Source organism: Natator depressus, chromosome 1 (assembly GCF_965152275.1).
Source record: "Natator depressus isolate rNatDep1 chromosome 1, rNatDep2.hap1, whole genome shotgun sequence".
Lineage (NCBI taxonomy): Eukaryota > Metazoa > Chordata > Testudines > Cheloniidae > Natator > Natator depressus.
In genome coordinates this window covers 124221417-124246692 of record NC_134234.1, presented here as the reverse complement: position 1 = coordinate 124246692, position 25276 = coordinate 124221417, and the positions used below count along the sequence as shown (strand labels likewise).

Below are 25276 nucleotides of genomic sequence, written 5' to 3'. Positions count from 1 at the left end.
TCCATTTTGGTTTAGGTGGAGCCCATCCTTCCTATATAGGTTCCCCCTTTCCAAAAAGTTTCCCCAGTTCCTAATAAATCTAAACCCCTCCTCCCTACATCATCATCTCATCCACGCATTGAGACTCTGCAGTGCTGCCTGTCTAACTGGCCCTGTGCATGGAACTGGAAACATTTCAGAGAATGCTGCCATGGAGTTCCTGGACTTCAATCTCTTACGTAGCAGCCTAAATTTTGCCTCCCAGACCTCTCTCCTATCCTTCTCTATGTCATTGGTACCTACATGTACCACAACCACCGGCTCCTCCCCAGCACTACACATAAGTCTATCTAGATGTCTCAAGAGATCCGCAACCTTCACACCAAGCAGGCAAGTCACCATGTGGTTCTCCCAGTCATCACAAACCCAGCTATCTATGTTTTTAATGCTCGAATAGCCCATTACTAATACCTATCTTTTCCTAATAACTGAAGTTCCCTCCCCCGGAGAGGTATCCTCAGTGTGAGAGGATACCACAACATCATCTGGAAGGAGGGTCCTAACAATGGGATCATTTCCTTCTGCTCCAGTTGGATGTTCTCCTTCCCTGGGACTTTCATCCTCCTCAACAGCACAGAGGCTTTCAGACGGGGGGGTGGGACCGTTCTACTGTGTCCCGGAAAGTCTCATCTATGTACCTCTCTGTCTTACTTAGATCCTCCAGGGCAGCCACTCTGGCCTCCAAAGCCCGTACACAGCCTCTGAGGGCCAGGAGTTCCTTGCACTGAATGCACACATATGCTACCTGCCCACAGGGCAGGTAATCATACATGCTGCATTGGGTACAATAAACTGGATAACCCCCATTCTGTTGCTGGACTTCTGCCTGCATTCTCTTTTTACTCCTGAAGCTGGTTCCTTTGTTGTTGTTGTTTTTATCAGGGGGTGTTTTTGGCTTTACATTTAAAGAATGTTAAGTGTATCTAGTCCCCTCTTATACTTCCCCTCACAACTCCTTCACAAAACTCCGACTAGCTGCTCCTGTTCACTAGTTGCTCTGGTCGCTTAGGAGCCGGCTTTTGAAAACCCTGGTCTTCCTGAGTAGCCCCACCCCCTGGTTAAGGGTTAATGGCTTCTAAAGGGCTTAGGGATCACAGCCTTGTGAAGAAGCTCTCAGCCTTGTCTAGCAGGCCGCTAGCCTCAGCACACGGTCTCCCAAACAAACAGACCACATGGTATATTTTAGTCAAGCAACAAGCACAGCACAAACACAAACACATACACTACAGACAACAAACTTACCCCAAGGGTCTTTGCAGCATCTTTCCAGTACAATCACTGTGTATTTTAGTGCCTCCAGGCTTGGTTCCAGATTTATCCCAGACACCAGTTCATTGTTTACTGTAGTATCTCATAGTAGCTGGTGCAAAGTATATGGATGCAGAGATGGACAGGCCTTCTAAAATTTGGTGGCTCATTTCAAACAAGTTCCAAAATATTTAGAAGCCTTTTTAAAGTTTGAGATTGTTTCTTCATTGTCACTTCGCTTCTCCCCAGGAAAGTCAGCTTTTTCTCCATTCCTGCCAATCTCATCTTCCTTTCCTTCAGACTCCCCTAATCCCTGTTTCTCTCCATCTGAATACAATCAGACTGCCAGTTCTCTAAGAAGATTATCTATACATTGAATTTTGAGTTAAGTCTTAACTTGAGGTCCCATTACTTTAATAAATGAATTATTGCCCTGTTATATAACTTGGTTGTGTTCTGGATTACATAGCTAGTGATTTGGAATTGGGGCCTTCTATATTTTTCCATCAATAAACTAAATGTAAAACAACTGTGCAAAAACATAAGACTGAGGGATGAATGAATAGAATAAGAATGCCTGGATTAAAAAATTTAACTGTAAAACCCCATGGGCAACCAAGAGGAGAGAGGATGCCGGCCAGCCAAAAATCACATGACATGATAGTGGTAAGGAAAGAAATCTGAGAATCTGTAGCTTGTTTCCTGGCCTCAGGGAGAAGTAGGTCTCTCTGAACACTGGTCTTTTCATTTGTCATGCTACTTCTGTCAGTATAAAGAGAAATCATAATGTGATCACAGTGCCAAAGAGTCTTAAAATCAACAGCAAAGAAGCTTCAGCAAGACTCAGACCTTGAATGTCTTCCCTCTGACACTTGACTGTGAGGAACCAAGAAGCGTTCAGAGAATATAATTTGACCTTTCAAATATCTGTAGTACAAATAATTGAAGAATATTCAGTTCACTGGATAGACTCAAAGAGAATGGCTGCAAACACTGGAGAAAAGTGATAGTAAACCAGGACTATTGCTAGAACATGATTCTCTAAGATCCTTAAAGACTTCTGAGTGGTTTGAGCATTGGCCTGCTAAACTCAGGATTGTGAGTTCAATCCTTGAGGGGGCCATTTAGGGATCTGGGGCAAAAATTGGGGATTGGTCCTGCTTTGAGCAGGGGGTTGGACTAGATGACCTCCTGAGGTCCCTTCCAACCCTGATATTCTATGATTCTATGAATCGAAGTTAAAGTATGTGATATTTGTCTTTATTTTTTTCAAAGGTGCAGTGATGAAATTGGCAATTAAGTATTACACCTGTATTACTGCTTATGTTTATTTAATTACAAAAGCAATTAAAAGACAAAAGTTTAATTCTGATCCAATGTCATTATCGTATCCCACTATGTTTAGATATTGTAGAATGAAAGATCATTGTTTGTTTTAAATCTCAAGCTACAAGCCCATATAATATATAATAGGGCAGTGAACCTGATCTGTTCTTAATACCTTCAGTTCCCACGGGCTGCACTGGGAATGGAGGTCCCTCAGCATCTAATAGGCAGCGTATAGCAACTGACAGGCCCAGGCCCAGGCCCAAGCCCAACTGGTCTAGGCAGAAAATGGCAAGTAAAAGATACTCCACCATTTCCTTGGTTTCAGAGGGGTGTACATCAATATCAAGCAGTTAAACTTAGTGGCTTTTAATTTGATGATGCTAACCCTCAAGCAGCTGAATAGCAGATAGCAAAGTTAATTACACTACTCTGAAACCTGTCATAGTTTTTAGTGTTGCTGTGTATTTTTTTTAAGCATTGACCTGTCATATTAAAAATATTATACAAACTAAGCACAAGCAGCACATGTGACTAAAAAGCTTTCAATATTAAAAGTCCAGTCTGTTTTATAACAAGTATTTTTCATATTGAAAAAGGCCTTAGTCCACATTAATCAATAACTCTAAGTAAAGTTCCATTTTTTTAAAAGTAGGCCATTTTGTCTAGAGATTTGCAAATGAGCAATCCTACAATGATTCACTGTTTGCTATTTTGGAAAAAGGTTTTTTTTTACTAGATAAGCTTCTTTACCACTGCAGAGCACTTTATCCCACAAACCCAAACCAGAAGATGCTTTCTCCATCCCCAGAGTACACTTCAAAGCAGATTTATCTAGAACCTAAATGGTAAGTGACTATAGCACAACCTAACTCATTTTAATGAAAAAAGAACAGGGTCAAAATAAATGTACACATTGACAGCATAGTGCTGTCCAGATTAGTTAAAATTTTGAAACTCTACAGTATATGGAAATTAGGGTGGGAATAACTGTTAAATTCCTTTTATGCTGCTCATTCATTCTCTATTTTTGAGGCTCATTATGGAAGAGTTTAATAGGGTTTGTGTCATACTCTCACTGCTCCTCTAAAAATGCTGATCTCCTGTTTTTCTTGTATGCTCGATTACTGTATTTTGCAGTATTTGCTGTGTTGGTCCCAGGATATTAGAAAGACAGGGTAGGAGAGATAATATCTTTTATTGGACCAACTTCTGTTGGTGAAAGAGACAAACTTTCGAGTTGTCACCTACAATCCCACACTGGAACCCATATGGGGTATCATTAAACAATTACAACCCATACTTAATGGGGACCCCCTCCTGAAATAAATCTTTCCTGAATCGCTTCTTCTGGCCTTCAAATAACCTCCAGTCTCACCAAGCTCATTATCAGAGGCAAGCTCCCCAGAGGCCAGGATACACCAGGTCAAAGCAGCACCAGACCCTGCTAGACCGACAGATGCAAAACACAAAGACATATTGCCACTGCTACAGTGATCAACATGGCCTGCCCAACACACCTGTCAAGGTTCCTTCCCCACTCTGAACTCGAGGGTACAGATGTGGGGACCTGCATGAAAACCCCCCTAAGCTTATTCTTACCAGCTTAGGTTAAAACTTCCCCAAGGTACAAACTATTTTACCTGTTGTCCCTGGACCTTATTGCTGCCACCACCAAGCGTCTAAGAAAAATAACAGGGAAAGAGCCCACTTGGCAACATCTTTCCCCTCAAAATCCTCCCAAGCCCTACACCCCCTCTCCTGGGGAAGGCTTGATAAAAATCCTCACCAATTTGCATAGGTGACCACAGACCCAAACCCTTGGATCTTAAGAACAATGAAAAAGCAATCAGGTTCTTAAAAGAAGAATTTTAATTAAAGAAAAAGTAAAAGAATCACCGCTGTAAAATCAGGATGGTCAATACCTTACAGGGTAATCAGATTCAAAGCATAGAGAATCCCTCTAGGCAAAACCTTAAGTTACAAAAGACACAAAAACAGGAATCTACATTCCTTTCAGCACAACTTATTTTATCAGCCATTTAAACAAAACAGAATCTAACGCATATCTAACTAGATTGCTTATGAGCCCTTTACAGGAGTTCTGACCTGCATTCCTGCTCTGGTCCCGGCAAAAGACAACACAGACACAGAGAACCCTTTGTTTCCCCCGCTCCAGGTTTGAAAGTATCTTGTCTTCTCATTGGTCATTTTGGTCAGGTGCCAGCGAGGTTGTCTTAGCTTCTTAACCCTTTACAGGTGAAAGGGTTTTTCCTCTGGCCAGGAGGGATTTAAAGGTGTTTACCCTTCCCTTTATATTTATGACACCCAACACACCTTTCAAGATTCAGGGGTCTTACCCATGTCTATCACGACAGGTGGTGTACTTCATCCAGTGCATTGAATGCTCCAATAACAACTATGGGGGTAAAACTAGATGATCACTATGCTCTCAAATGAACTGTCACAGGAAAATGATACAAGACAAAAACACCATATTACCTGCAGGTGAACACTTTCCACAAAATGATCACTCCCTATCTGAGGGGGGAGGGATAGCTCAGTGGTTTGAGCATTGGCCTGCTAAACCCAGGGTTGTGAGTTTGATCCTTGAGGGGGCCATTTAGGGATCTGAGGCAGAAATTGGGGATTGGTCCTGCTTCAAGCAGGGGGTTGGACTAGATGACCTCCCGAGGTCCCTTCCAATCCTAACCTTCTATGATCAGTTCTATGATCAGCTCTCAGTCCTCATCCTCAAAGGAAACCTGTACAACACTTTCAAAAGATGAGTCTGGAAGCTTAAATTCATAACTTTGCTAGACACTAAAAATCATGGCCTTATAAAAACACTGGATTTATGTTTTATTACAACAATCTGTAACCCAATAATCCCCCTTTTTTGTTTTATTCCTGCAGCGGTGTTAATGGCCTACTTCCCCTGGGAGGGTCCCTTAGACTATGTGTTAACTACTTATGCTAAACAATCCATTCCACCTTTTATTTAGCTGTGACACTCTTGAGTACCTTTCCCAGACCAAGAAGAGCTCTGTGTAAGTCAAAAGCTTGTCTCTTTCATCAACAGAAGTTGGCAAAGATACTGCTTCACCCACCTTGTCTCTCTATTACTGTATTGTTACTTCCACGAGTGGAAAAAAAAAGTTTAACTAGGCTCTAAAGTGTACAGATTTCACTTCCCCTGACCTCCTTCAATTTAACATCCAAGTGGACATGACTTTTCTCTGTAACATCCTACTGTGGTGTGAAAAATACCAAAATACCCACATGAAATATACTTGACTTGGAAATACTTGAGTATGACTCTCTGATTACAAGTACAAGTCATACCAAGGTGCTGACCCACAAAACAGGCTAAGAATTGGTCAAGCTCATTTATTGTTTCAGTTTTAACTAAGTTATGTAGTGAGGGGAAACTCTGATGAATTTTAAAAATTTATTTAAATATGTGTGTGCTGCTGTAGATCAGAGCATGGAACATAGGAATTGCTAGTCTGGATCAGACCCAAGATCTATCTTGTCTAGTATCCTGTCTCTCAAGTGACCAGTACCATGTGCTTCAGAGGAAGGTGTAAGAACCCTCTAGTAGGGAGTTGGGGGATAATCTGTCACCCTGTTATCCCCAAAAATAGGCTTTTGGGGGCCCCCTAAAATAACCTGCCTATTGCCCCCTTAATATGTCTTTCCTGAAGCATGGGTCTCCAGGGTAGTTAAGGAAACACTTGAAGGACATAGATATAACCTTCCGATAAAATGATTGACACAGGCAGTATTTTTCCCAAAAACAAAGTATCTTTTTATTAATGTAACTAATAATTCCTAATACAACATCATCTAAAAACATGAATCAGGCACAAATCCCTTATTGCAAGTTAAAGAGCATTCAAACCGCACTAGCATACAGTTTAAATGATTTTAAGAGTGAGCACTCTGTCACAGATGGCCAGTCTGTAACAGATGGCTGACAGGAGTTCTTAAATTGTACTTTAAGTTTCACATAAGTAAATTACAATTAACATTAACACACTTACACATCACACAGATACACATACTAATGCTATACTGCAGTATCCTATATTAATATTATAATTAAACAATAAATGGCAGGCTTGCTTACTCTGGCTGTTGATTTTGCCTCAGTGAGAGGACTCCCCCTGTTGCTGCCACTTAGTCACTGCCACTGCCGCTGCTGTTACCATTGCTTCTTCAGCTATCAGCTTGGTCAGATCTCTTCAGCAGCTATACGCTTCTTCTGTCCTCTTGGAACTCCCTCTATCTCATGCAGTTCTTGCTGTCTCCTAACTGAAAACTATATGCTGACTGTCTGCTTTTTATACTATCAGACCTCTATTGAGCATGCTCTCCAGCATGCTCAGCATACCTTCTTCCAGTTTACCACACAGGATCATTACTACCAGAAAAAACAGCCTCAAACCAGTCCAGCGTGGAGCTGTTTGATCTCTCTCTACCTTTGTATCGCGCCTGCTCATTTGAAGCATTACCTCATTCTCCACATGCTCACGGCCATTGTTTTTACCTCAGAGCCATGACTTCCTCATCCGACTTTACTGCCTATGCTCCAGATCTAATCTGCTTCTTAGACATACCTCATTTAGTAACCTACATTCTACTGGGCATGCTCAGCCCAGGAATGCTTCGTGGCCATACCTCATTTTACTCTCAGCTCTAGTTATGTGATCTACAACATCCAATGGTAAGTTTTCAATTGGTGAAGTGACTCCTGCTTATTTGAAATGGAAGCTAGGAACACAAATTGGAGTCTGAAGGAGTCTGGGGAATTTTTCCCATATCAACCCACATTAGATCTCATTCTGATCTCTAATAGTTATTGGTTAGCTTAAACTCTGAAGCATGAGATTTAATATCTCTTAAAATATTTTTGCTATTGTTAATATTGATAAAAGTGGATATTCTTGATATTCAAAAAAAAAATCCAACCCTCCCTTTTAAATCTTGTTATATTCTTGGCCTCAACAACTTCCATTGGCAGTGAGTTCCACATCTAATTACACATTGTGTGAAAAAGTATTTCCTTGTATTGGTTTGGAACTTCCTAACTTTTAAATGTCTGCTTGTTCTTATATTATTATGAGAGAGGAAATCTATCTTCCCTTGATCAGTCATTACATTTACATATTTTTATTTGGTACCCTCAGTCTTATTGGTCTCTTCTTTTCAATCTCTCTTAATATGAGAGTTCTTCCAAGCCCTTGATAATCCTCTTGGCTTTTCTCTGAACCGGTTCTAATCCCGCAGTATCCTTTGGCATAAGGGGTGAATGTATTACTGATGAGGGTACCTCACTGATTTATATAAAGGCATTGTAATATTCTTTGTATTATTCACCATCACATTCCATATGTTAGCTTTTATGACCACAGCTGCACATAATTGGCAGAAATCTTCACTGTGCTGTCTACAGTGTCACTGAGTTTATACAGTTAATATAGAACTCTGTAAGGTATATGAATAGTTTAAATTTTTCCCTCCAAAGTGCATGACTTTGAGTTAATCAACATGGAATTTCATTTGCCACCATGTTTCCTATTCACCTAGCTTGTTTAGGTCTCTCTGAAGTTCCTCAGTCTTCCACTGTACAGGGCATACATTACTTATATTAATCTAAATAACTTTGTCATATGCAAATTTTGCTATCTCACTAGTCACCTGGCTTTTCAGGCATTAATATATTAACAATAGAGGACTTAGTACAAAACCTAGAAGTATCCATCCCACTGTTAACTTTTAGCCATGATGAAAATTGACCATTTAACCCCGTCTCCTAGCCAGTTTTTGATCCATGAGAATATTTTGCCTGTCATGCATGACTACTTAGCTTCTTCAGTAGTGCCTTGTGCAGGACCTCATCAAAGGCCTCAGAGAAGTATAAATAAATTATATTGACTGGTTCTCCTTTATCCACTGCTTTTCTGACACATTCAAAGAATTCTAAGAGATTAATGAATCATGATTTTCCTTTGCTGAAATGGTGCTGATTAGTACAGCTGTTCAAAATTTTTTGGACAAATAGTTTACTCACTGAAAAATGTGGTTTCCAGTCAACCAAAACTATTTGTGAATTCTGCAAATAGATTTGAATGGAAAAAATGATTTTTTTTCCAAAAAAGCCCTGTGTGTTTTGTTTGAACATTTTCAAAACAAAATATTTTGACCTTTCATTTCAAAATGACATTTCATTTAGAAGTTTAGTTAGATTTATTTAAAGAAAGAAACAAACAAAAACGATAAAAGACACCTGAAAACGAAATGAAACAAAATGAAAAATAAATAAATACATTTAATAAATAAATAAAAATATTTTTTTCCACATTTTCATATTGGCAGAAAAAACATTAAAAAATCTGTTTTGGGTCAACTTGAAATAAAATTTTTTGTGGATTTTTTTGTTCACCCACGAACCAAAAAATCTATTATTTGCTCAGTTCAAGTTGTTAATCCCTTTCATATTTCATTATTCTGTTTTAAATTATCATTTCAGACAATTTCCAGGTGAAAAGCATACTGATCTATAATTCCCAACATTTTGAGTGGTCCAGCCCCTATTGTCCAATCCCAGATTCTGGCAGTCAGATGGACCTAACCTCTATGAACTTATCTAATTCTTTTTTGAACCCAGTTAAACTTTTGGCCTTTACAACATCCTGTGGCAAAGAGTTCCACAGGTTAACTGTGTGTTGTGTGAAGAAGTATTTTCTTATTTTTGTTTTAATTCCATTGCTGCATATTAATTCCATTGGGTAACCCTTGTTTCTTGTGTTATGTGAAAGGATACATAATATTTCCTTATTCACTTTCTCCATATGATTCATGATTTTATAGACCTCTATCATATCCCTCCTTAGCCCTGGTCCACACTACAAACTTATGTTGGTATAACTATGTCACCCCTGAGCGATGCACTTATATTGACCTAACTCTCGATGTAGACAATGCTATGTTGACATGAGGGCTTATCCTGTTGTCATAGCTACCACATCTTTGGGAGATGGAGTACCTACACAAAAGGAGTAAGCAGTATCTTCACTAAGTACTGCAGCTGCACCGCTGCAGCCCTATAAGTGTACACAAGCCCTTAGTTGTCTCTTTTCTAAACTGAACAATCTCAGTCTTCTTAATCTCCTCTCATATGGAAGCTGTTCCATATCCCTAACCATTTTTGTTGCTCTTCTCTGTACTTTTTTCTGATTTCAAGATATCTTTTTTTGAGATGGGTAGAGCAGAACTGAATGCAGTATTTAAGGTGTTGGTGTAACATGGATTTATATAATGGCATTATGATATTTTGTCTTATTATCTATCCCTTTCCTAATGATTCCTAACATTTTGATAGTTTTTTTGACTGCCACTGCATATTAAGCAGATGTTTTCAGAGAGCTATCTATGATGACTCCAAGAGCTCTTTCTTAAAAGAAAAGAAAAAAATATTAAAAGACTTCTTAGTTAAATATACCGTTAAAGTCTACCTCTATTGAAATTATTGCCATCTTAATTCCTCATGTCATAATTACGTGTTATGTAAACTGGGAATGAATGACACCTATATTTCTAAAGCAATTTGAGATCTGTGGATAAAAACGCTAATGATTATTATTAGGGCTTTTGATTAATTACACGAATTAACTGTGATTAAAAAAATAATCGTGATTAAATGCAGTTTTAATTGCACTATTAAACAATAGAATACCAATTGAAATTTGTAAAATACTTTTGGATGTTTTTCTACATTTTCAAATATATTGATTTCTATTACAACACAGAATACAAAGTGTACACTGCTCACTTTATATAATTATTTTTTATTACAAATATTTGTACTGTAAAAATGATAAACAAAAGAAATAGTATTTTTCAATTCACCTCATACAAGTACTGTAGTGCAATCTCTTTATCCTGAAAGTACAACTTACAAATGTCAATTTTTTTGTTACATAACTACACACAAAAACAAAACAATGCAAAACTTTAGAGCCTACAAATCCACTCAGTCCTACTTCTTGTTCAGCCAATCACTAAGACAAACAAGTTTGTTTACATTTATGGGAGATAATGCTGCCCACTTCTTATTTACATCACCAGAAAGTGAGAACAGGTGTTCACATGAGACTTTTGTAGCTGGCATTTCAAGGTATTTACATGCCAGATATGCTAAACATTCGTATGCCCCTTCATGCTTCGCCCACCATTCCAGAGGACATGCTTCCATGCTGATGACGCTCGTTAAAAAAATAATGCGTTAAATAAATTTGTGACTGAACTCGGGGGAGAACTGTATGTCTCCGTCTGTGTTTTACCTGCATTTTGCCACATATTTCATATAGTAGTCTTGGATGATGACTCAGTGTTCGTTTTAAGAACACTTTTGCTGCAGATCTGACAAAACACAAAGAAGGTACCAATGTGAGATTTCTAAAGATAGCTACAGCACTTGACCCAAGGTTTAAGAATCTGAAGTGCCTTTAAAATTTGAGAGGGACAAGTTGTGGAGCATGCTTTCCGAAGTCTGAAAAGAGCAACCCTCCGATGTGGAAACTACAGAACTCGAACCATGAAGAAAGAAAATGAATCTTCTGCTGGTGGCATCTGACTCAGAGGATGAAAATGAACAGGCATCGGTCTGCACTGCTTTGGATTGTTATTGAGCAGAAACTGTCATCAGCATGGACGCATGGCCTCTGGAATGATGGTTGAAGCATGAAGGGACATATGAATCTTTAGTGCATCTGACACATAAATATCTTGTGATGCCGGCTACAAAAGTGCCATGCGAATGCCTGTTCTCACTTTCAGGTGACATTGTGAACAAGAAGCGGGCAGCATTATCTCCTGCAAATGTAAACAAACTTGTTTGAGCAATTGGCTGAACAAGAAATAGGATTAAGTGGACTTGTATGCTCTAAAGTTTTACATTGTTTATTTTTGAATAGTTATTTGTTGTACATAATTCTACATTTGTAAATTCAACTTTCAGGATGAAGAGCTTGCACCACAGTACTTGTATTAGGTACACTGAAAAATACTGTTTCTTTTGTTTTTTACAGTGCAAATATTTGTAATCAGAAATAAATACAAAGTGAGAACTGTACCTTTTGTATTCTGTATTATAATTGAAATCAATATATCTGAAAATGTGGAAAACATCCAAAACTATTTAAATAAATGGTATTCTATTATCAGTGCAAATAATCACGATTAATTTTTTTATTGCATGATTAATTGCAATTAATTTTTTAATTGCTTGACAGCCCTAATTATTATTTATGATTAATTTAAGACTTCTGATTACCTGCTTTTTGGAACTTAGAAGCATAGGAACATAGGCCTTGTCATTCTGTCTCAAGTGATGATCATATAAAAAAATTAATTGGAGATTTAAAATTGAAAACTGAGGACAACTTGTAGCTTGCTTCTATGAAATGTCATCATATTGAGAATTCTGGGCACATGGCTGCAATGAAATTTAGTCATCTGTTGTGGCAGAAACTTATGGGTAGTGATTCAAAGCTATATGGTACTCAAATTAGAAGGCAAACTAAATTAACGTATTTATGTGACTACTTGGGCTTCCTGGTAAGAAAGATAATTCAAGGGTGTCTGGTGTCCAAGATGACACAAATTTTGCCTGAAATGACCAATGCTTGTTTTATTGGGCCAAAGCCACTGACTTGTGTCTCAAAGTTGGAAACTAGTGAGATAACTTGGTAAACCCTTAATGCGCGGCAGATTTGTCACGAAGATGTTGGTTTATCTTAGCATAGGCTATGGACATTCATTCTACCAGGTAGATATTTACAGTAGATTCCACAGTGATGGACACTGTATAAAAAAAAACAGACGGCATCACTGGATTGACTCAAAAAAAGCTCCTATTTCAGATACAGAGAACTCTTGTTGCTGATTTCAGAGTAGCAGCTGTGTTAGTCTGTATCCGCAAAAAGAAAAGGAGTACTTGTGGCACCTTAGACACTAACAAATTTATTTGAGCATAAGCTTTCGTGGGCTACAGCTCACTTCATCAGATGCATGCAGTGGAAAATACAGTGGGGAGATTTATATACACAGAGAACATGAAACAACGGGTGTTACCATACACATTGTAACAAGAGTGATCAGGTAAGATGAGCTATTACCAGCAGGAGAGCAGGGGTGGGGAAAACCTTTTGTAGTGATAATCAAGGTGGGCCATTTCTAGCACTTTACAAGAACAGTAGGAGGGGGAATAAACACGGGGAAATAGTTTTACTTTGTGTAATGACCCGTCCACTCCCAGTCTTTATTCAAGCTAAGTTAATTGTATCCAGTTTGCAAATTAATTCCAATTCAGCAGTCTCTTGTTGGAGTCTGTTTTTGAAATTTTTTTGTTGAAGAATTGCCACTTTTAGGTCTGTAGTCGAGTGACCAAAGAGATTGAAGTGTTCTCTGACTGGTTTTTGAATGTTATAATTCTTGACCTCTGATTTGTGTCCATTTATTCTTTTACGTAGAGACAGTCTCTCTACAAAATGGCAAAAACTTAACTCCTGTTCTTTCCTCCCAAATATTCTCTACTTTCTTTACTCTGTCACTGCTGACAACACTGCTATGCTCTCTGTAATTGAGACCTGTAATGCGAAAATCATGTTTGACACCTCCCTGTACCTTCCTCCAAAGCACTTCTACAATGGGCCTCTTATCCTACAAAGCCAGACTACGTTCAGTTCTTGCCACTTCTTCCTCCAAAGCACTTCTACAATGGGCCTCTTATTTCTGTCCACACAGCAGGACCTCTTGTCCAGACACTCTTCATTTTCTGTCTTGAGTACTGTAACCTCCCCATCTCTGGACTCCCTGACTCTGGTCCCCTGAGCTCTCTAATCCCTTCAAAGAGCAGCTGCTAAAATCGTTTTAGATGGACTAGGTCAGTGTTTCTCAAATGCCGGCCACTGTGGCCACATGTGACCACCTGGGGCTTTTCTAGCGCCCACAGCCTCCTGGGCTGGGGTGGGTAGTTAAATAGTGGCTCCTCCCCCTGCCTGTTGGTCCTGGATGCACTGCCTTGGTGTTGATGGCTGGGACCCCCAGCAGCAGTTGGGCTCTGTCCCGCTCTGGAGACACTTGGGGCACAACACTGGAGGAGCAGGCAGCCAGTGAGTTCCCCATTTTCGCAGGGGGCTCAGGCTTTGGGTCTCATCTCTGGGGTGGTGGATGGCAGGCTCTGGCTGAGGGGCTTTGGGCTCCAGCTCTGGCTGTGTGGCGGCAGGCCCCAGGCTCTGGCCGCAGGGCTTCAGGCTTCAGCCCCCCACCCACCAACTGCCATTGCCCCTGCTGCCTCCCCCCACCCGCCCATCCAGGGCTTAATTTGTCCCCAGGCTTGGCAGGGCTGAATAAGTCTGCTGTGAAAAGCAATACTTTCATGTTTGTTAATATCACTTTTCACAACAGACTTACTAGCTAACAATAAATAGATTACAATGATTTGGACATGTATTGCTGCATATTTATTTGTTTTTCCTAAAGCTAATTAAGTATTTAGGGAAAAGTGTGAGAACAGCCACCAGCAACACATAAACACCACCCTATACCGGAAACCTACTGGCCACTATTCCTACCTACATGCCTCCAGGTTTCACCCAGACCACACCATACGATCCATCGTCTACAGCCAAGCTCTACGATACAACTGCATTTGCTCCAACCCCTCAGACAGAGACAAACACCTACAAGATCTCTATCAAGCATTCTTAAAACTACAATACCCACCTGCTGAAGTGAAAAAACAAATTGACAGAGCCAGAAGAGTACCCAGAAGTCACCTACTACAGGACAGGCCCAACAAAGAAAATAACAGAACGCCAGTAGCCATCACCTTCAGCCCCCAACTAAAACCTCTCCAGCGCATCATCAAGGATCTACAACCTATCCTGAAGGATGACCCATCACTCTCACAAATCTTGGGAGACAGGCCAGTCCTTGCCTACAGACAGCCCCCCCAACCTGAAGCAAATACTCACCAGCAACCACACACCACACAACAGAACCACTAACCCAGGAACCTATCCTTGCAACAAAGCCCGTTGCCAACTGTGTCCACATATCTATTCAGGGGACACCATCATAGGGCCTAATCACATCAGCCACACTATCAGAGGCTCGTTCACCTGCACATCTACCAGCGTGATATATGCCATCATGTGCCAGCAACGCCCCTCTGCCATGTACATTGGTCAAACTGGACAGTCTCTACGTAAAAGAATAAATGGACACAAATCAGATGTCAAGAATTATAACATTCATAAACCAGTCGGAGAACACTTCAGTCTCTCTGCGTCATTACACAAAGTAAAACTATTTCCCCATGTTTATTTCTCCACCCCCACCCCCCACTGCTCCTCGGACATTCCTGTTAACTGCTGGAAATGGCCCACCTTGATTATCACTACAAAAGTGATAATCTCCCCCCCCCCCCGCTCTCCTGCTGGTAATAGCTCATCTTAAGTGATCACTCTCCTTACAGTGTGTATGATAACACCCATTTTTTCATGTTCTGTGTGTATATAAATCTCCTCACTGGTTTTTTCCACTGACTGCATCCGATGAAGTGAGCTGTAGCTCAAGAAAGCTTATACTCAAATAAATTGGTTAGTCTCTAAGGTTCCACTAGTACTCCTTTTCTTTCAGCAAGAGTTGGTGGCCACACTCTGAGCCATCAAAAAATTGGTCCTGAGAGCCCTTGGACTAGAGGATCCTGGAAGTCCTTGACAATCTTGTTTTCATGAGTATGATGTATAAGATCATAAACTCCAACATTATGTCATGATGGAACACAGGGTTACAAATAGAGGCAGAAAGGAAGGGGCAGAGGGAGGAGGTGCAGATAAGGTAACGGGCAGCATTGTTCAGTTTCACTGGGTCACATAACACCTAAATTCTGTATTATCGTACATCCAAGGGCAGAAAGGACCACTGTGATCCACTGACACCCTGTGTACCACAGCCCTTGGAACTTTCCCAAAATAATTCCTAGAGCATGTTGGGTTTTTTTAATCCAATCTTGGTTTAAAAATTGCCTGTGATGGAGACTCCACCACAACCCTTCTTAATTTTGATCCCAGGGTTTATTACCCTTGCTGTTAAAAATGTATGTCTGCTTTCCAGCCTGCGCACAGTTTATAATGTAAGGGCAGCCGGCTCTGGCCTCATTTTCATGGCTGGGGGCCCAGGCTCAGAGCTCCCCTTCAGGAGGCACCCACAGGGCCCCATTACTTTCCGGCTGCTCAGTACTCCAGCCTGACTCCTCGGCAAATTCAAAAACAACCGGGCCCCGGCCAGCTGGCCCATGCACCTCCCGCCTCCCTGGCAGCTAGCGCAGCCCTGGCTGCATCTCTCCCCAACTCGGGTGGCATCGTCTCCCCGACACAATCCCGCCCCGCTCGGCGCCCAGGGCGCCACTGGAGGCACGGGGCCCAGGGGCCGCTCTCCCCTTCCCCCGCCCTGACGCGGGGTGGCCGCGCACATGCCCAGAAGCGAGCGGCAGAGCGTCCGGGCCGTGCAGCCTGTGACAGCGGCGGCGCTTTCCCTTCCGCTGGGTGTGGGCTCTGCAGCAGCGCCGCGTCCGCCCAGCCCCGGAGCAGACACACACACACACAGAGGCGCGCCGGGGCCTCGTCCCCGCGCCGAGGGGCGGGAGGCAGCCATGTCGCTATTGTCTCGGGCGCTGCCCGCGCTGCGGCTCTATTGCATCGGCCTCGCCGTCGCCCTGCACCAGCTGCTGCGCCGCCTCCGCCCCGGCGGGGCCCCCGCGCCAGGTGAGAGCATCGCGCCCCGCGCCCGCTGCTGCCCCGTGCGGAGCCGCGCAGCGGCACCGGGCGAAGCCCGCCTGGGGTCCGCTGGGGCCACGGGCACCGCGCCCGCTCTCCTAACGGGGCCGGGGGAGAGCAGGAGGCCGGCGGTCGCTCTCCCTTTGCAGCCTTCCCTTCCTCCCCCACCCGGGCCCCACTGTCCCCGCGGGGGCTGGGGCGTGTGCCGTGACCTTGGCCCCTGCGCACAGCGAGGGGCGGCAGCGCCCCCGGGCTTCGGCTGCTGCGTGGGCGCAGAGGCTGGGCGCAGCCTGCCCTCCGGCCGCACGGGGGGCTCCCCTCCCTGCCAGGGCTGCGGTACCACAGGGCCTGGCCCTGGCGCGCTTCCCCCGTGCGCTGCACACGCCGCTCCTGCGCCGGGCCACGGAGCTGCGCGCTCCAGCCTCCCCTCGGCCCGCTGCGCTGGCGCCCTCCGCGCGTCCCTGGCTGCTGGGCTGGGTCCGCGCCTGGGCGCTGGGCCCTTTCCCCTGCTGGCCTTGCAGGCGGCTCGTGGGCTTGAGCCGGCCCGTTCCCCTTCCCTAGGCGGCTGCTGCCATACCCAGTTACTGGGGAGGCACCTGCACACGCCCCCTTGCTGCTTTAACTGCACCCGTTCCCGTGCTAGACCAGGGGCGGGCAAACTTTTTGGCCTGAGGGCCGCATCGGGTTTCCAATATTGTATGGAGGGCTGGTTCCCCAAACAGCCAGGCGTGATCCGGCCCCCGCCCCCTAGCCAACGCCCCTCACCCCCGCTTCTCGTCTCCTGACCGCTCCCCTGGGACTCCTGCCCCATCCAACCCCTCCCCCCCGTTCCCTGACGGCCCCCTGGGACTCCTGCCCCATCCACCACCCCTTGCTCCCTGTCCCCTGACCACCCCCGGACCTCCCACCCCTGACTGCCCCCCGCCGCCCCATCCAACCCCCCCTCATTCCTGACTGCCCCCCCCCGGGACCCTGCCCCATCCAACCCCCCTTTTCCCTGTCCCCTGACGGCCCCCCTGGGACTCCTTTTTGGTCTGAGGACCACATTGGGTTTCCAAAATTGTATGGAGGGCCAGTAAAGGGAAGTTGTGTCTCCTCAAACAGCTAGGCATGGCCCGGCCCTCGCCTCCTATCCAAACCCCCGTCCCCCGCTTCTCGTCTCCTGACCACTCCCCCGGGACTCCTGCCCCATCCAACCCCCCCTGTTCCCTGACGGCCCCCCGGGACTCCTGCCCCATCCACCACCCCTTGCTCCCTGTCCCGACCACCACTGGACCTCCCACCCCGACTGCCCCCTGCTGCCCCATCCAAGCCCCCCTCTCATTCCTGACTGCTCCCCCGGGATCCCTGCCCTATTCAACCCCCCTGTTTGCCGCACTCTGACCGCTCTGACCCCTGTCCACACCCCTGAACTCCCCTGCCCTCTATCCAATTCCCCCTTATTGTGCTGCCTGGAGCACCAGTGGCTGGCGACAGTACAGCTGCACTGCCCAGAGCACTGTCAGGCTGCAGCTCTGCAACTGCGCTGCCTGGCCGCCCAGAGCGGCGCACTGAGGCTGGAGGGGAGGGAGAACAGCAGGGAGGGGCTGGGGATTAGCCTCCCGGGCCAGGAGCTCAGGGGTCGGGCAGGAGGGTCCCGCTGGCCATAGTTTGCCCAGCTCTGTGCTAGACCCATAGTCTTCCCCTCCCCGTTACTGCACTTGCCCCAGGCCCCTGCGTTATGCCCCTGCACACACCCTTGCATATACCTCTCTGCTGCTGGACCCGAGTGGCATTTTGGTTAAGTTGCTGGACAGACTCAGGAGATGAGAGTTCAGTTCCCCGCATTTTTGTCCCAGTTTCAGGCGTGATTTTTGATCTGTTTGTGCCTCAGGTCCCTGCCTCACATGGGTTTTGAGGATTGATCAGTGTTTGTGATGTGCTCAGATACTGTGGTGATAAACCTATAGAAAATCGCCAATCTCCCTAGCTTGTTCTGCTGTACCTACCTACTGAGCAAGAACCTGCTTCTTTGCCTGGCTACCTTCCTCTGTCCTGGTCCTTCACCTAGATACTAGGCTAGAACTCTCCCTGTTCTCCTTGCCTGCTTTTGAATTCTACCGCGCAAGTAAATTCCTCCATCTCTGCTAAAGTTGGACACTGGGCTTTATTCCTCCACACTCCTGGCCACTTGATTACATCCTCTCTAAAATCACTCCTCCAGTACTTGACGGTGGTGAACTTCTTCACTGAATTCAACTCTCACAGACTGCTAGTCTTCTCTTCTTCCCCAGCCATTGGTGGGAGTGTTGGTGTACACATTCTGTATGCTGAATATATATTGTCATTAATTGCCAGTATTTAAGGAGACAATTCAGTGGCATTCAGTTTGCTCTATGGAGCTTTTAGTTTAGTTCCTTTTCTGACAGTTGTGTGTTACGTTTTTAAATTATTTTTATGATCAACAGAAAACTTAATGATGTTCTGTTTCCCCACATTAGGTATCTATGAAGGAAGCTTGAGGTTTCCAGAACCGATTAATCTGGGAATCTCTTCAGGCCAGACATCAGCACAATAGGAATCTTAAATTTAAAAGGAAACTGATTTTTAAAACCCCTTTTTAATTTGTTGGTGCTTCTAACAACTCCCTGCAACTTGGGAAGGCCTGAAAACCATGTAATGAGTGACAGCATCACCGCAGCTCATTAGTTTGGTTCTGTTTATTTTTTCTGACTAGCTTCAAATGTGGCTCTTACGGAGGTAATGGTGGTTTTAACAAGAATAACAAAAATGCAGGTGTAGGTATGCAGTTCAGTGAGATTATCTAAAATATGAGGCCCAAATCAATGTATTGTATAGTTGAGGTACTAGAGAAGAGAGAAAATAAATTAATTGTAAAATTAATGCAAAGACTGGATAGTACAGATTTCCACACATGGGTTCATTGGGTAATGTTACTTCCATACTAATAATTCTAATGCAGATTTGAGTTTTGCTTTCTCATTCTCAAAAACATATAACATGCCAAAAAGAAAAGAAAAAAAGGAGATGTGTGCCTACAGTTTTATGTCAGCTGAGCATTCTTCTAGCATTAGTTTTTCTTGGCAGGGTAAAGTTGTGTAGTATGCCTAGGGTGTGTAACGCTTTCAAAATTTAGAACTGAACAGAAATATTATGACAAAGTTTGACCCAAACATTTTATTTTATTGTAATCTTAAATATAATTAACAAATCAAAAAATATCAAGAACATATTTGAAACAGTGTGATTAAAAAACAAACCAACTTGTCAACAGTGGTATTTTGATAATGGACATTAGACTAGTTTAGGTAAGATTTCAAAGAATGGACATAGTTAATCTTGGATCAGTAATCTGCTACTTTTATTGGAATAAAGAAGCAACAGTTGTGTCAAGAAGTTAGTGGACTAAAAAATATTTTAAAATACAGAAGTTGAAAGCTTTTTCTAACCCTTGTAATCCTCAATTCTCAAAAAGCTATGATTACTGGAATAAAAGGTGCATAAATCAAGTATCAATTGCCTCATCATGAGAGACATTTAAAAAAACATTGGGGGAGAATAGGGGAGAGCCAAAGAGTTGTAGTTTAGCTCCTCAAGTCTCCATGTTCTGGAATTTGGACCTCAAACCTACTTGACCTCATCTACACTGGCAAGCCACATAGCCATAATTCAGCATAGGTGCAGCTCCATGGTGGAAGCTATATTATAGAAAGCCATCTGGCATCCAGTGATAGATCTGCCCTGTGTTGAATTAAGGGTCTGAAGTGTACTAGTGTAGCTGCAGCCCTTATATCTTCAGAAACTGCATTCTTTTAAAAAAAGTTTGTTATACTATTTTACAGACATATTCAGGAGCTGCAGTCTAAACTAAACTAAATTAAATTAGTTTTCGTTTCCTGAATTAATCAAGGTTGTATGCTGTTTTCAGTTCAAAGCTTGTCTTTCTAAATACTGACTCCTACTACATCCTGCTAATAAATGTCTAATTTTAAAGGTTTTGTTTAGGATGGTGTGTATGGAAAGGACAGTTTGAACTGTACAAATGAGGCAGCTCTGGGAGCAAAATATATTGTAGTAATTGTCTTGATTTGTGAAGTGAAAACACGAAAGTGTAAATATATAACATGAAGGTGCAAATTTCACAGCATTCCAGGGTAGGAATATCAGGAAGTTTGCTTCAGACTTGGAACCTGAAACACAGAAGGAGGAATTTGAATGCAGAATTTAATAAAAAGAACAGGAGTACCTGTGGCACCTTAGAGACTAACAAATGTATTAGAGCATAAGCTTTCGTGGGCTACAGCCCACTTCATCGGATGCATAGAATGGAACATATAGTAAGAACACACGCGCGCGTGCGCGCTACTGTATGTTCCATTCTCTGCATCCAGTGAAGTGAGCTGTAGCCCACGAAACCTTATGCTCTAATAAATTTGTTAGTCTCTAAGGTGCCACAAGTACTCCTATTCTTTTTGCGGATACAGAGTAACACGGCTGCTACTCTGAAACCTGTGAATTTAATGTAGACTTCACAATTAAGTGCAGTGCTGGAAAATAAAGGAGGAAGAGGAATTATATAAATTATTATTTAAACATTTTTCAATACTAATTGTGTAAAATAGTATAATTAAAGATCAGTGTGGTAATATATAATCTGTTAGCGCTGTGTATACAAAGATAACTAATAATTCAAATAGATACTACTGTATGCTTAATGCTCGAACTGATATCTTAATCTAAGGTGTGACCTTGCCTCAAAAGCAAGTTTTAAAAACAAAAATCTAATCAGTGAATTTACAAAAGATGAGCTAGCTAATTGTGACACCAGGAAGTTAATACCGGAAATGTGGTTTCAGCCCATTGAAAGTCATTTCATTGTTTTTTTTTTAATCTTTTTAAAATCATGCTATCTCTGACATTAATTGTTTCACAGAGTAGGAATTTCTATGATCCTGTTGAAGGATTGTCAAGAATTTTTTGTTTTTTCTTATGCTGCATTTGCTCTTCTATTGCATAAATCATTTCACTGAAATTTGGCTTCAGACATACTCAATGCTGCATGTTTTGTACTTTTGGAAAAGACTTCTTAATTTTATATTTGGTACTTGAGAGATGCAGAAAGTGACTTAGAACTGAGTACTAATATTACTCATTCATGTTTTTAAAAACACCTTTTAACCTCAGATAGACTTTAAATTTCCTCTCGCTAATTAATCTAAATGAAATTATTTTCTTCTGGCTTTCATTATAATTTTCAAAACTGTTAATAATAGAGATCTTGGGTCCCCTCAGTTATGATTCAAGTATTAATATCTTTTATTTCATATGGAGAAAGTATTATAATAGATTAAGGATGCTTTACTTCCGGTCTTAAAAAATTATGTTTCCAAGTTGTTAGAATTGTTTCACTCCAGAGACAGTTTGTGAGCCATTTCTGGTGAAGCGATTCATATATATGAGAGGAATAATATCTGGGATCCATCAAGATGAAAGGAACTATATATATTGTACATGTAAGATATTAAATTATATCTTGAAAAAGACTACCTTTAAAAGAGAGCAATTTAGATTGCAAAGTTATGCACTGAAAAGTTAGGAAATGCCAAATGTATTGTTGCCTATGCACTGCATAGGGCAGAAGTCTGTGGGGTGGAGGCGGGGGAAAGGGGTGGGCTGTATTTGAGACTGTTTTACATTGTACATGGACAACAAGGTAGAATTCTGGTAATATGGTTGATACTAAATCTGGTATTTCATATCTTTCAGGTGCTTCTCTTTGCAACCTAAGTAACTTTTTAATGTAGATTTTGTATAAAATTTCTTAGTTTTTTTTTTTTTAAGAGAAAAGGTAAAACAAATTATTTTATATACAGTTGTAGCAACCCTTCCTATCTTGTATGATCACCAAGGTTTAAACCCTTAACTTCCAGCCACAGGAGCAATAGGACTATCTATGTGCTTAGCTTGCAGCAGGAGACTACAGTAGAACCTCAGAGTTATAAACATCTCTGGAATGGAGGTTGTTCCTAACTTTGCACAAAATGTTGTTGTTGTTCTTTCAAAAGTTTACAAGTGAACATTGGTTTAATAGAAATTTGAAACTTTACTATGCAGAAGAAAAATGCTGCTTTTAACTATCTGAATTTAAATGAAACAAGCACAGAAACAGTTTCCTTACCTTCTCAAATCTTTTTTTAAACGTCCCCTTATTTTTTTTAGTAGTTTACATTTAATCCAGTACTGTACTGTATTTTTTGTTTTGTTTGTTTTTGTATTTTTTTTGTGTCTGCTGCTGCCTGATTGTGTACTTCTGGTTCCAAATGACATGTGTGGTTGTCTGGTCAGTTCGTAACTCTGGTGTTCGTAACTCTGAGGTTCTACTGTACTGAAGGGTGGGCCCCACAGGCTAGGTCCAGGCGGTGGTTGGAAGGAACCCAGCCTGGTTCTCTTCCTTCTTCCCCAGGAATTGGGAGAGCTCCAGCCCTGCTGGTACCCTTTGCAGTGGGGATGAGATGCTGAGGCCATGTGCTGTGTAAGGGAGCTCAGTGAGTCCTAACTCTCTTCTCCTCCTCCTTTCCATTGCTACAGCTACTCTCAGCTTTCAGGCCAATGTAGAGTGCTTCTCTAGTAGTGGTGTAAGCCCAGCTCTTTAGAATGTTGATGTTCAGTTATTATTTTGGCATGCTGTCAAAATTTTCTTGAGCTACACAAACAAGAGAAGGGAAGTGACAGTTTTTAACAGTTTACAGCTCATTTAAATACGAATGAAATTTCATGAGCAAAAGAAAAAGTCATCTTTGTAGCCTGGGTGCTTTCTCCTTGTGGAATTTCAAAGATTTGCAGCAAACAATGGATGTATTAGAGCTTCAATTTTTTTTAAAGTCACAAATATTTTTATAATGGAATCTTAGGTAACTTAAATACAGGGGTTGCTGTCACCTCCCCCTATAATACAGTACTATCATATATCAGATAAGACCCCAAAGTGCTTTACAAACCACACAGGTGCTGAGTGCCATCAACTCCAGTTGAAATCAAATAGAATTAAAGGTGCTCAGACTCTCACCAGGAGTCCCATTCTTGGAGTAATATATAGGAGCCTTTTCAGTAGCACCAGGCGTGCTGCACAACAGTTTAGGAAAGGCAGTGAAGAGCTGCACTCTATATTAGGGTTACTGTGACAGTGTGTGGTTCAGTGTTGTAATTAAGGTGGTGGTATGCTGACGTATCCTTAACTGTGGCGATGCGACAGTGTACCACTCTAGTTAAATGTCGAATCTGTATAAAAATGATAGAAAAGATCTTACGGTCATAAAATCGGGTGGAGTGAGTCTGGGACATTCATTCACTGTGAATTAACTTGCGTTTTGTTATTATATGACAGAATCTGTATGTTGTAGAATTTCCCTCCTTAATTTTAAATATTAAAGGCACACCACCTGTTTTATTACTCTGCTGTCCTCTTTGCTTCCAGGAACCTCTGTGTTATAGTAAGGGATACTCTGGGATAAAATGAAATTCGTTGAGTCTGTATGTGTCCCAGAAACACTGTGACATGGCTTGAAATAGAGGCATCTGAAAGCAATAATAATAGCAAATTCTGATATGGTACATCATGCAAGTGCATAATATGAAGCTATTAAAACTATCATCTGTAACATTATACTGTATATACCTCTCCTTCTAAGTTATATTGTGATACGATGAGAATGCATAACATGGCGTTGTTAATCATAGAATATCAGGGTTGGAAGGGACCTCAGGAGGTCATCTAGTTCAACCCCCTGTTCAAAGCAGGACCAATCCCCAATTTTTGCCCCAAATCCCTAAATGGCCCCCTCAAGGATTGAACTCACAATCCTGGGTTTAGCAGGCCAGTGCTCAAACCACTGAGCTATCCCACATCTCTCTTAATATTGATCTTTGGAATGATACAGCATAACCATGTTGGGTCAATAATTCATATTGATGACTCAAGCACTGAAATTAGTCATAGCAAAGGACATACCAGTATTCAGAGCACCTTTTTAAAAACAGAATAGTTTTACTTCCTGATGCAGAATCTTCAGATGTAAATATTTAAAGGAATCAGCCAAACCAAAAAATCTGCAACCCCCCCTCATCTTTAACCTTCAATAACCTTATCTTAATATTTTATTAAAAAACCCCAAAATATTAAAAAATAACTAAATAGTTAAAAGGAACAAAAGTCCCTTACTCCATAGAGTAAGACCACAGGAGCAACTTCACTGAAAAGATACACACACACACACACAAACATTCCCGCAGGTCTGCAACAATGTCATGAAAAGCCTACTAGCTTGTCTTATTCACCCAGGGCTTTCCTTTTCTGTTTCCTGGCATGGTGCTGCCACTGACAGGGAATGATGGGGACATGTCTTCTTCCCCCAACTTATTGATTTGTTGATGTCCCATTCTCAATAGAATGCATCATGAACGTATTCTCAACTCTGGTCCTCTCCAATTTTTGTATGTGCCTGCACCACTGTTCCCTGGTGGCTCCTTTCCTCTCTCCTTACTGATCCTTGTTACCCGCTTACTGAGCATTTCAAGAATGGGGCTGTTTGAGGGTCTGTTGGCAATCGTCTGGCTAGATTGCAGCCACGGTAGAGGTAGACAAAGCAACATCTACACATGCAGCAGTCTCAGCCATGTGTAGTGGTGCACTGGTGCAGAGAAATGAGCTCTGGCAGGTAGTTGCTTGCAGGGAGACTGGTGGCTTTATTATACTTTTCTGGCAAAAGTATTTTGCCCCATGCAAATCTGTAGGTATAATTTTCCAGAGGGCACAG

At 42.2% G+C, this 25276-nt stretch overlaps 1 protein-coding gene across 9 annotated transcripts in view; it reads left to right on the top strand.

Moving 5' to 3' along the window:
- The window catches only part of ZBED1 (zinc finger BED-type containing 1), a 282308-nt gene that overhangs the window by 44779 nt on the left and 212253 nt on the right, over positions 1-25276 (top strand). For 3 of the 9 annotated variants that reach the window (XM_074966131.1, XM_074966120.1, XM_074966142.1), the window contains exon 1: positions 16131-16451. The exons of 5 other annotated variants lie outside the window; for them this stretch is intronic. In XM_074966131.1, coding sequence (XP_074822232.1) covers positions 16160-16451 — 292 coding nt within the window. In that variant the 5' untranslated portion in view covers positions 16131-16159. Of the gene's footprint in view, positions 1-16130; positions 16452-25276 lie in introns of those variants that run through there. One more of the 9 variants, XM_074966101.1, reaches the window with a different exon arrangement.